The sequence below is a fragment of the Peromyscus leucopus genome, chromosome 15 (genome assembly GCF_004664715.2).
Source record: "Peromyscus leucopus breed LL Stock chromosome 15, UCI_PerLeu_2.1, whole genome shotgun sequence".
NCBI classification, from domain to species: domain Eukaryota; kingdom Metazoa; phylum Chordata; class Mammalia; order Rodentia; family Cricetidae; genus Peromyscus; species Peromyscus leucopus.
The window spans coordinates 21882758-21895492 of NC_051076.1; the positions used below are offsets into that span (position 1 = coordinate 21882758).

General features: G+C 34.9%; 1 protein-coding gene across 4 annotated transcripts in view; it reads left to right on the plus strand.

The window, feature by feature from the left end:
- The window catches only part of Akt3 (AKT serine/threonine kinase 3), a 244883-nt gene that overhangs the window by 174107 nt on the left and 58041 nt on the right, over nt 1–12735 (plus strand). For all 4 annotated transcript variants that reach the window (XM_028865526.2, XM_028865528.2, XM_028865530.2 and 1 more), the window contains 2 exons: nt 5630–5695; nt 7207–7275. In XM_028865526.2, the coding sequence (XP_028721359.1) occupies nt 5630–5695; nt 7207–7275 (135 nt within the window). The remainder of the gene's footprint in view (nt 1–5629; nt 5696–7206; nt 7276–12735) is intronic.

Here is a 12735-nt window from a genome sequence, read left to right on the forward strand (position 1 = left end):
CACAGTGGTTGTACAAGTTTGCACTCCCACCAACAGTGGAGGAGTGTTCCCTTTGCTCCGTATCCTCTCCATAGAACATAGACTGTCATTAGTGTTTTTGATCATAGCCATTCTGACAGGTGTAAGGTGGTATCTCAGAGTCGTTTTGATTTACATTTCTCTGATGACTAAGGATGTTGAGCATTTCTTTAAATGTCTTTCAGACATTTGAGATTCTTTTGAGAATTCTGTTTAGCTCTTTAGCCCATTTTTAAATTGGATTGTTCAGTATTTTGATGTCTAGTTTCTTGAGTTCTTCATAGACGTTGGAGATCAGTCCTCTGTTAGACGTGGGGTTGGTGAAGGTCTTTTCCCATTCTGTAGGCTGTCTTTTTGTCTTATTGACTGTGTCTTTTGCCCTACAAAAGCTTCTCAGTTTCAAGAGGTCCCCTTTATTAATTGTTGTGCTCAGGGTTTGTGCTCCTGTTGTTATATTTAGGAAGTGATCTCCTGTGCCAATGTGTTCAAGAGTACTTCCTACTTTCTCTTCTATCAAGTTCAGTGTAACTGTATTTATGTTGAGGTCTTTGATCCACTTGGACTTGAGTTTTGTGCATTTGTAATCTTTTACATATTGACATCCAGTTATGCCAGCACCATTTGTTGAAGATACTTTTCTTTTTTCCATCGTATAGTTTTGGCTTCTTTGTCAAAAATCAGGTGTTCATATGTGTGTGAATTAATGTCAGGGTCTTCGATTAGATTCCATTGGTCTGTGTGTCGGTTTTTTATATCAGTACCAAGCTGTTTTTATTACTATAGCTCTATAGTAGAGCTTGAGGTCAGGGATGGTGATGCCTCCAGAGGTTGCTTTATTATACAGGATTGTTTTAGCTATCCTGAGTCTTTTGTTTTTCCATATGAAGTTGAGTATTGTTTTTTCCAAATCTGTGAAGAATTGTGTTGGGATTTTGATGGGAATTGCATTTAATCTGTAGATTGCTTTTGGTAAGATTGCCATTTTTACTATGTTAATCCTACCTGTCCATGGGCATGGGAGATCCTTCCATTTTCTGATGTCTTCTTCAGTTTCTTTCTTTAGAGATTTAAAGTTCTTATCAAACAGGTCCTTCACTTTTTTAGTTAGTGTTATCCCAAAGTATTTTATATTATTTGTGGCTATTGTAAAGGTTGATGTTTCTCTGACTTCTTTTTCATCCCTTTTATCATTTGTGTATAGGAGGGCTTCTGATTTTTTTTTTTTTTGAGTTGATCTTGTATCCTGCCACATTACTGAAGGAGTTTATCAGCTGTAGGAGTTCCCTGGTAGAATTTTTGGGGTCACTTATGTATACTATCATATCCTCTGCAAATAGTGAAAGTTTGACTTCTTCCTTTCCAATTTGTATCTCCTTGATCTCCTTTTGTTGTCTTATTACTCTAGCTGGAACTTCAAGTACTATATTGAATAAATATGGGGAGAGTGGATAGCCTTGTCTTGTTCCTGATTTTAGTGGAATCGCTTTGAGTTTCTCTCCATTTAATTTGATGGTGGCTGTTGTCTTGCTGTAAATTGCCTTTATTGTGTTTAGGTATGTTCCCTGTATTCCTGATCTCTCTAAGACCCTTATCATGAAGGGGTGTTGGATTTTTGTCAAAGGCTTTTTTCAGCATCTAATGAGATGATCATGTGGTTTTTTTTTCTTTCAGTTTGTTTATATGGTGTATCACATTGACAGATTTTTGTATGTTGAACCATCCTTGCATCCCTGGGATGAAACCTACTTGGTCATGGTGGAATTTTTTTGATGTGTTCTTGGATTCAGTTTGCCAATATTTTGAGTATTTTTGCAGCAATGTTCATGAGGGAGATTGAAATGTAATTCTCTTTCTTTGTTGCATCTTTGTGTGGTTTGGGTATCATAAAAAGAATTTGGTAGTTTCCTTCTGTTTCTGTTGTGTGGAACAATTTGAAGAGCATTGGACATAAATTCTACCAGATTTTCAAAGAAGAATTTTCATTGAAACCATCTGGTCCTGGGCTTTTTTTGGATGGGAGATCTTTAATGATTGTTTCTATTTCCTTAGGGGTTATTGTTCTATTTAAATAGTTTATCTGGTCTTGATTTAACTTTGGTATGTGGTATCTATCCAGAAAATTGTCCATTTCTTCCAGATTCAATTGTGTTCTTATCACAAATAATTTTATTAAATTTTATCTCTGCATATCTTTGCTTGCCTCTACACATGTGGTTAAGTAGATTGAAGAATTTAGAGGAGGAAAAGTCTTCTCCCATGAAATTTACTAACTGATCTAGGAAAATATTGTATGTAACATGGCTGTTTTACTAAAATAGTATGAAGTACCCCATAAAAATGTTTTCTAAAGCACCAGATTATCTTTTCTGATATTAAATTGGTTTGCTAGTCACTGTTTTTAGTTCTTCTCTAGTTTACTGACTCAGATTACTTAGCATACTATTCCATAGCAGTGAATGTTAACCCTTTCTGTATCTTTCTCACTGCATATAAAAACTCATTACTTTTGATTTACCTTTTTGGTGGAGGCATGTAACTTTTAGAATATTTCTTTTGATTTTAAATCTAAAAATTCCTCAGACTACCTCATTAGCCTCAATTATCTGTTTCTATCTTGGAGTACTTTATTGTTCTCCTAATTGCTCCTTTCTTTTTACTGTACCCACCAATATGGCATCGGTAAATTTTAAAAAGCATAAATCACATGGTGCTAGCCACTATGCTCTTCAGTTCCTATTGGATTACATTACTGATCTTATATGCCATTGGTTTTTCCTTCTCTGTCTCACTTATAATATCGTATAAATCCTCTTGTTAATAGTGTATTGCTCTTAAATTGGTGAGTGACTTACCTTCACTAGCTTGTGAAATCTGTGAATAAAGCACTTGCCTTTTTATTATAAAACAACTTTATACCTGTATTGTCATTAACATTTAATAAGTACACTGTGAGGAATTTTTAAATGAATTGGTTTAGTTCTATGTATCACTTGCTTAGTTATGTATTTCATGCAATTCATAGTTTTGGATGATGCTTATTATCCAATATCCACTTGGCTTTATCCATTATCACTGTTTGACTATTTAGAATGAAAGTTCTATGAGAACAGGGATTTCTCTGTTTTGTGGAAGGCCCTGTCTCCAGTGTGTAAGCTATACCTAGAGAATTCTGCATAGTTGTTGATGTAATGGTTGAATGAAGAAGCTTTTGGGTTTATGATATTCAGTTCAAATAGTAAGTCCTTGCTGTATGGTAGCCATTATGCTAGTTACTCCTGGGCATAAAAATCAGTAAGTTCATGTGTCATTTCTGCTTCTGATTTATTTTCTATTAAAATGTTACTTTAATTGATTTAGGCATAATAATACAGTGTGGCAGTGACTTTCAAATTGTTGGAGCACTTAAACCTGGCTCCTATGAAATAAGACTGAAGTGCTTTCTTTATCTTGGCTTAACTTGCTTTAAATACTACATTGTTAATTCACTTTACTTTTTGTTCATACACAGTTGGTATTCCTTTGCCCAAATTACCTTAGAGTAGTAGCTTCTTTTTTTTGTTTTTGTTTTTGTTTTTGTTTTTGTTTTTTGAGACAGGGTTCCTCTGTGTCGTTTTGGTGCCTGTTCTGGATCTCACTAAGTAGAGCAGGCTGGCCTCCTGAGTGCTAGGATTAAAGGTGTGTGCTACTGCCCGGCTTTAGCTTCTTTTATAAATCTGTTCCTGATTTTTCTTCTAGGCATAAACTAAGGTAGAATGCTTTTGTCAGATAATAAGTATAGTTCAGTGTCCTGCTGTTCTACTCTTTTTTTTTTATAATCTAATTTTTATTTGTCAACCGTATTGTTGATCCAGCAAGGTATTTATTTAAGAATTTCCTAGAAGCAAACTGTAGAGATGCCAGCTACCCTCTTTCTTTCTTTAAGATAATAGACTTTTGAAATATGGAACATGTTTTCAACTTTCCATATGTTAAAAGAAAATCCCTTTTAGTTTGCCTTTCACAAATCAAGATGAGAGTTTGATTTTTACAAATAAAGAACACAATTGGGGAAATACTTTCTTGTTTGTTTATGTTTTAAATTTTTAATTAATTAATTAATTAATTTTACATCCCAGCTGCACTCGTTGCCCCCCCCTTCTGTTTCCTCTCAGAAAGGGGTAGGCCTGCCATAGGTATCAACAAGCATGGCATATCCGGTTGCCACAAGACTAAGCACCTCCCCTTGTATTAAGGCTGGGCAAGGCGACCTAATATGAGGAATAGGTTCCCAATAGCCAGCCAAAGCATTAGGGACAGCCCCTGCTCCCATTGTTAGGAGTCCCACAAAAGGACCATGCTACACAACTGTCACATATATGTAGAGGGCCTATGTCAGTCCGATCAGGCTCCCCGGTTGTTGGTTCAGACTGTTAGACTTCCTAGCAGCCAGGCTAGGTTGTTTCTGTGGGTTTTCTTGTGATGTCAACTCCTCTGTCTCTTACAATCCTTCCTCCCTCCCTCCCTCTCTTAATCAGGATTCTCCTACCTCAGCCTAATGTTTGGCTGTGGGTCTCTGCATCTGTTTCCATCAGTTACTGGATGAAGCCTTTCTGATGACAATTGGGGTAGTCACCAATCTAATCACAGTTCAGGCTACGTATCCACTATTGCTAGGAGTCTTATCTGGGGTCATCCTTGTACATTTGTGAGAGTTTCCCTTGCATCAGGTTTCTACCTAACCCCAAAATACAGTCATCTTTTTCGGTACTCTCCCACTCCCACCCCAACCGCCCCCAGTCCACCCAGGAGATCTCTTCTAGGAGAAATACATTCTTTTTATGAAATGTGTTTGCATTTTAAAACTCACGTGAAGTAGTTTTAAAAAGAACAATATTAAAAAGTAACAAACAGGGCTGGAGAGATGGCTCAGTGGTTAAGAGCATTGGCTGCTCTTCCAAAGGACCCAGGTTCAATTCCCAGCACCCACATGGCAGCTCATAACCGTCTGTAACCCCAGTTCCAGGGCATCTGACACCCATGGCAAAACACCAATGCACATAAAATAAAAATAAATTAAAAAAAAAAGTAACAAACACAAAGATGTTCTTTTGGACTCTCTTACTTTTGGGTTTGAAATGTTTAATTTAGAATTAAAATATGTACTCCGAGGTTTCTTTTTAAATAACTTACTGTTAGTAGGAGAGTTTGTATTATGATTCTCAATAAATTGTATCTTAACATCTCCCTGAATAAAATGTATTATAACTGTGGGAATATTAACTAAGATGTGCTATAGTTATTAGCTGGTAAGTCATTTGTTTTAAAGAAAAAAACAACATATTTAATTTTTTCATCTTGAATAATTTTATTGTTTATTTTCTATCATTATTGATGTAATTTGATCAAATATGAGTGAGTTTGTATGAATTTATATCTTCTACCCCTCAGAATTACATTGTTAATTGGATTTTTGGGTGTAGTGGTGCCAGGGAAGCCAAGCAATAGAAGAAGTGTACCAGCATGTATTGATACTCTTCTTCATGTCTAAGCAGTGTCTTCTGATTTCTGAAAAGTGGAGAAAGTGTCATATTTGTAGCATAACACGTTTTTATAGGTTGTCTGTTTTTTGTAGGATGAAGTGGCTCATACTCTTACAGAAAGCAGAGTACTCAAGAACACCAGACATCCGTTCTTAACAGTAAGTGCTTAGAGAACTGAATTAATGACATTTTAGATAATGACTGCTAAACTATGGCTGTGTTTTAAGTAGCATTTATTTATCTGTGCCGAACTCTTTGTGGCAGACTGTAAGTTCAATTTCTTTGAAACTGTTGAAAACATAAATTAAGTATATAATCTATTATAGTATGTATTTATAATCCCTCCCATTTTCTGTGCACAACTTTTTAAAAATCTTTTTCTTTTTTCCCATGAATCTCCCAGTTGTAAATATATATATTTTTTGTAAATATATATATATATTTTGCAGATCAAGTAGGCCAGCTCTGGCATTTTAAGTTCACTGATAAATACGCTAGACTTTTAAAGCCTATTTTTAGTTTTAGTTTTTAACAGTGGCCCAATCCAGGCATGATGGCTCTTGACTACAATACCAATACTGAGGAGTCTGTAACAGGACGCTCTCCCCATGTTTGAGGCCAGCCTGGACTTCCTAGTAAATTCTAGGAGTGCCTGGGTTAGTGTCAGACCTGTCTCAAAAGAAAAAAACAAAAATTAAATGAAGTTTACTTTTTAAAATGACCACACAGCATGGTCTTCAGTTTTCAAAAGTCAAAATTTTAAATGAACAGACTTCACAGGAATAAGATAACTTTCATGATAGAAATACAGAAATGTGCCGGGCATTGGTGGCGCACGCCTTTAATCCCAGCCCTCGGGAGGCAGAGGCAGGCGGATCTCTGTGAGTTCGAGGCCAGCCTGGTCTACAAAGCGAGTTCCAGGAAAGGCACAAAGCTACACAGAGAAACCCTGTCTTGAAAAACCATAAAAAACAAAAACAAAAACAAAACAAACAAAAAACCCAGAAATGTGGAATGTGTTAAATACAGGATGAGTCCTGCTGTATTTTCTTCATTAGAAAAAGTTTAAACCATTCAGTATAAAGTTTCTCTGTGTTCCATACTGTACCAAGCATATTAAGGTTAAAAATAACAGCTACAGTTTAAAATTGAAACTTTTTATTAACATTTTAAGGCTATCTAAAGTAAACATTTTCCGAGTTATCAATAGATACTGGTCTTTACTAAAAAGTTTCAATGTCTATTATCTAATGTAATAACATTTTAGTGTCTTCTTATGACTTACAAAGTTACCAGGCCTGACCTTATTGAGTTGGGCCAGATTTTATCCTGAGTCTATACAAATTAAAAGCGACACTAAATTGACAATAATGAATAAAAGCAACTGTGTTCCTCGAGAAGTAGAGTTCCTTGTGGAGACTGCAGAGAGAACTAGAGTAATGAGTACTAACTCAGTCTCAGGTAGCACAGTAGGTTGAAAGTGCTTATTAATATTGCTAATTTATTTTTACTTAACAGATTCTTAGAAAGCACTCTTAAGAAGTAAATACACTCTTAAGGAACAGTGTCAGTCAGTTATGCTGACTGTTTTAAAGTATTCTATTTTTGGTACCATTATACTTTTAAGAATACAGGATTATAATTAACATTTCTTCTTTTTCATTTCAAGTCCTTGAAATACTCCTTCCAGACAAAAGACCGTCTGTGTTTTGTGATGGAGTATGTCAATGGGGGAGAGGTGAGTCAAGAAGTCACTCTAGCATGTTCATGGACTCTGATAAAAGCTTGGCAAGCAGTCTGAGTTATGGTGGTTCTCAACCTGATAAGTGTGTAGTTCTCCTGTTGAGTAATCAGAAGCTGAAGAGTTTCTAGTGGGTGTTTGGATCATTGGAAAGCATAGTCATATTCTTTATTTGACTGTATTTTTTTAAGGACATAATTCCCTTTGTTGATGGTTGATTTTAGATGTATCTTATGTATGAGTGTTTGGCCTGCATGTGTGCCTGTGCAGTACGTTTGTGCTTGGTGCCCACAGAGGTCAGAAGAGGGCATCAGATCATCTGGAACTGGAGTTATAGATGGTTGTGAGCCAGCATGTGGGTGCTGGAAATTGAACCTGGGTTCTCTGCAAAAACAAATTCTGTTAACCATTGAAACACTTCTCCAGCCCCAACAGTATGATTTTTGAAATTATGATATTAGAATGTGGAACCATAAATGCATAGTTAATTATGTTTTAGTTTTTCAAATAAGCCTTCTGTGAAACTTCTAAAAAGTTTTTTTAACCTGTTTTGAACTTAACCAAACAATATTCTATAGACACATTGCAGCTGAATTTTTCCCTTGTATGTATTATAGTGACCAAGATGATAATCAAGAGATGTAATAGATCTGACAGTTTTGGAGAGAAATTAAATCATTTCACTTGTGCCTTTCCTTTATATTCCTTCCAGTTTTGAACAAAATCAATGTGAAGGAAAAGTATAATGTACAGAAATAGTAACTGGAAATTCTTCACAATGTGAACTTTATGAAATGTATTAAAAGAAGCTTGTTTCTTACAGACTTAAACATTTGTTATTTCCCAATCAAAGTAAATACCTGCTGGGGAATATTTTTCATAAATATTATCTGGCATATAAAAATTACTTTATTTGAAAATTTTATTCACTCACTTGGTGAATATATTTTGAGTATTGAGACAGTATACATTTTTCTAAATGTATTAGAACATTGACTTTGCTATGAAGGAGTGTATAGTTTCTTTCATACAATATGTAGGAGTATATAGTTTCCATTGTGAGTATATTTTCAGTATGTCTAAGCTCTAAGTACAAATAAATTTATAAAGGACAATTCTTCATTAAAGATAGACTCTGAAGGAGATTTTATTAGTAGACTAACTAAGCTAAATGGCACTTCAGGTAGAGATGATTGTGTCTCATTGGAGGGTGAGCACAGAACAAAGAAAACTTGAGCAGTAAAAGAACAGTGGCCCAGTCATGGGAAACTTGGAAATTCAGTCCGATGTCCATGTAAATATGAAGAAGATGCATGGTTTGGAAGTGTGGTACTGGCATCTTAAGCGCTAGTTTGTTGGATGTAAGGAAAAAACATTATTGTAATCATGTGAAGTTAATGGATGTACTCAAGTTATAAAACATTTTTAGGGTGAGACTGTAAAGTTTATTTTTAAAAAGGCTTTACTTTTTGAAATAAAAGTTTTTTTTTTTTTTATCATTTTGAAGACTATATATGTTGAATTAGAAGAAAAAAGGAGAACAGATTTGGAAGCTATTCACCTAAAGGTTATAATTTTACTTGTAGAGACAGAAATGAAATTAATGAAACCTCCTTGTTGGTACCTGTCAGAATTTAAAATAAACATATTCTTAGAATCAGCGTAATGCTCAATTTTCCACTTGGTGAGGTTTCGAATTTTTTGGGAGATGGCCTCTTGGCATGTCTGTGAAGTTTATCTTACGTTAACTGCGGCGGCAAGACATACCCTCTGTGACTAGCACTATTTCTCTTAGACTGGGATTATGAGCTATATCCAAAGAACAACTGAACAAATACAAACATTCATCATTTATCACTTTTTGACTCTGAACTGTGGCTCTAGTGTGACTGTAGTGAGGCAGGCTCCTGTAACTTCCCCACCATGAGGGATTATAACCATGAACTGTAAGCCAAAATCAACCCTGTCTCCCTTTTGTTGCTTTTTGTCAGGATATTTTATCCCAGCAGCAGGAAAAGTAACTAAAACACTTAGCAATTCTATTTCCAATAATTACAATCCCAAGAAATAAAGATCTATGGCCAAATGGTACATGAATGAACACAAAAAACAGCTAGTATTATGCTGAAAGAAACATAGATCATGTACATGTGTACATGCCCAGTGTATGTGTGAATATCTCATTAGCCACTAGAATTTAGAATTGGCCTTGTGACTGAGTACAGAGTGGAAGGAAAGTTTGATTTTTACTCATGTATTCTTCTAGTGTTCTCATATTACGGATGCTGTGTATTTAATAATTAAAATAAGAAAATGGATGGATGACTAGGGAAGAGAGTGATAGAGAGGAAATGGTATTCTATGGGCAGAACTCAGAGCAGCATTGAGTGCATGCAGGCCACAAATCAGCATCTGTAGAATTGATTTTTAAAGTCTAATGATGTGAGATATCACATTGCTACTAATATGCTAAAGCCACTCTTAGTAATTTAGCTGCTAATGAATTTAAATGAGATAGAAAAATATCTCCAAGAAAAATTGTAATTTCTAAAACTAAATTAATGTTCAATTTGCTTAAAGAAGTCTCCACTTAGACCTTTTTGCAAACTGTCATCAGCTTTATATATTTTAAAGCCCATAAATTGGAATTCTGTGCTCTCTCACAGGCTCAAATTTCATCGGAGCTAGAGATTCTAGGCATGGTAAATCATGTGGACCTATTATGCATCTGATAAATTCTTACTGTTCTGTTACATTCTTTCTGTAGGTACTAATGAACCTACCATTTTCATTATTTACTATTCATGCTTGTTAGCACTGTATTAATGTCTTTGATAAAATTCATTTTAGTTTTTACAGATGACTTTCAGTTACATGTCATTCTTGAAATCTTCTCTTACTTATTCAGATTTCTCATTATTTGGCTGGCATTTTCTCTTCTGTGAACCGAAATCATCTCATTTTAAATTCACAGAAGACAGAAGTGCCGGCAGTCAGCATTTGAATTCTACTTACTAATTTGTGGAGGTGTGATTTGGGTGATTTTTAAGCTAAAAGTATTTCAGATTCATGGTTATGCTTTTAAAACTTGATTTTTTTACTAAATTTGTGGTTATATAAATATCTTTATTACCAGGAATCTTGAGTTATTAAGCTTTATGTAGGTTATGTCACAATTCTGTTGCTATCACCCAAATTTTTTAAAAATTCTCTAGCCAAGAAAGCTACATTACAATATTCACATTAACATCTAAAGTTCAAGGCAAAATGAGCTTTATTTTATATGCCATTTTATGATATAATTTTATAGTATTTCAGGGTCAGTTTCCTAACATCATTAAACAATCATAGGACTACAGTTTAAGTCAACAGGAGAAGACTTGGTAAGTTTCATTAAGATGTTGAGCTACCCAGAACTATAAGCAGTGTCCATGCGGCTCTCAGTTTTCTTGATTTCTGTGCATGGGGACTGTGGTACTCAATGCAATTTGATAGTAACTAGACTTAAAGGTTGCTTACCCTAGAGTGGCCCTTTTAAGGAATTACAAATAGGAAACACACACACACACACACACACACACACACACACACACACACACACCCCTGAGGAAGACAAGCAGGAAAATGACAGAAGTAATACTTAAATATTTAAAACTATGTCCTAAAACATAGTACATAATCTTTTGTATTCTGTATCTTTAACCTCCCAAAATCCTTTAAAAATCCTTTATGATGATTATAGCATATACCAGTAGTTTGTTTCAATTTATGGGGTTCCTACATGGCAGTTATGTTTCTCAGTGTTTGTCTCTAGCCATAAGACAGACATCAGAGTTCTTTGCAGTTTGGAGTTATTAGGTAAAGAGCTGCCATGAACATTACAGAACAAATCTTTTAAGTTTTCATTGGTTTTTAGTCATGTTTATTTTAAAAAATAATGAATTTCATTGTGACATTTTCTTTGTAATTTTTATTACATTTTAATTTATTTTGTGTACACACACAGCATGTATGTAGAGTCAAAGGTACAACTTTTGTGAGTATGTTCCATCTTGTGGATCTCGAAGAGTGAAGTCAGGTCGCCATGTTTGACTCTTGTTGACTTTACCTGTTGATCATCTTTCCAAGTGTTATGACATTTTCATGTATAAACAGGATAGTTGTATTGTCTTCCCCTCACCATTCACCCGTTTGTACCTTCTTTCTACACTGGTATTTCTCCTCAAATTATATCCTTCTAGGTTTGTGTTTTTAAATGTTGAGAGAAAACATACAATATTAGAAAATCTCCAGTTCTTTCTTATTGGATGAATAATATTACATTATGTATGTATGCAACATTTTTATTATCTGTTGCTGAGCATCTAGGCTTGTTTTATATTTTAGACACTATGAATCATTCAGCAATAAGTATGGATGTGTAAATTATCTCTATGGTGGTTTGGCTTAGACTCCGTTTTCTGTATACTCCATAGTAGATTAGCAGGGTCACTTGGTAATTCTGCTTTTAGGGGTTTTTTTGTGTGTGAAAAACTTCTGTCCCATGGTGGCTGGTCTGATCTACATTCTACCAACAGTGATCCTTTCCTTTCCCCTGCTCTCTTGATGATGACTATTGTTACTGGAGTCCAGAGGAATCTATGCAGTTTGTGTATACATTTCCTGTTTGGTTAAAAAAGTGCAGCATGTTGCCATGTAGTTATTAGCTATATCTTTTCAGTTCATTTGTGCATTTCCAAATTGGATTATTTCCCCCTTTGCCACTTAGTATTTTGAGTTCTTCATAAATTCAGATAATTAGGGGGCTGGAGAGATGGCTCAGAGGTTAAGAACACTGACTGTTCTTCCAGAGGTCCTGAGTTCAATTCCTAGCACCCATATGGTGGCTTACAACCATCTGTAATGAGATCTGGCTCCCTCTTCTGGCCTGCAGGGATACATGCAAACAGAACACTGTATACATAATAAATAAATACATCTTTAAAAAAATAAAAAAAATAAATTCAGATAATTAATCTCTGTTACATGAATAGTTAACAATGATTTTCTTCCAATTCTACAGGCTGTCTATTCACTTTGGTAATTGTTTCCTTTGATGTGCATAAGCTGTTTAATTTCAGGTAACTAGTTTGTCACTTCCTGCTATTACATTTGGAGCTATTTGAGTTGTATTCACACAGTTATTGCCTGTGCATATATCTTGCAGTTTTCTATTAGTGGTTCTAGAGTTTCGGGACTCTCAATTCATAATAGATTGAATTTTTTAAAGGTGAAAGATAAATATACAGTTTCCTTCTTCTGCATTTACAGATATCCAATTTTTTCTGCTACCATTCTGTAAATATTTATTATTTTACTTTATGTGTGTGAGTGTTTTGCTTGCATTTATGTGTGTGTACTGCTTGCATGCTTGGTGCCCATGGTGACTAGAAGAGGGTATCAGGTTTTTTGGAACTG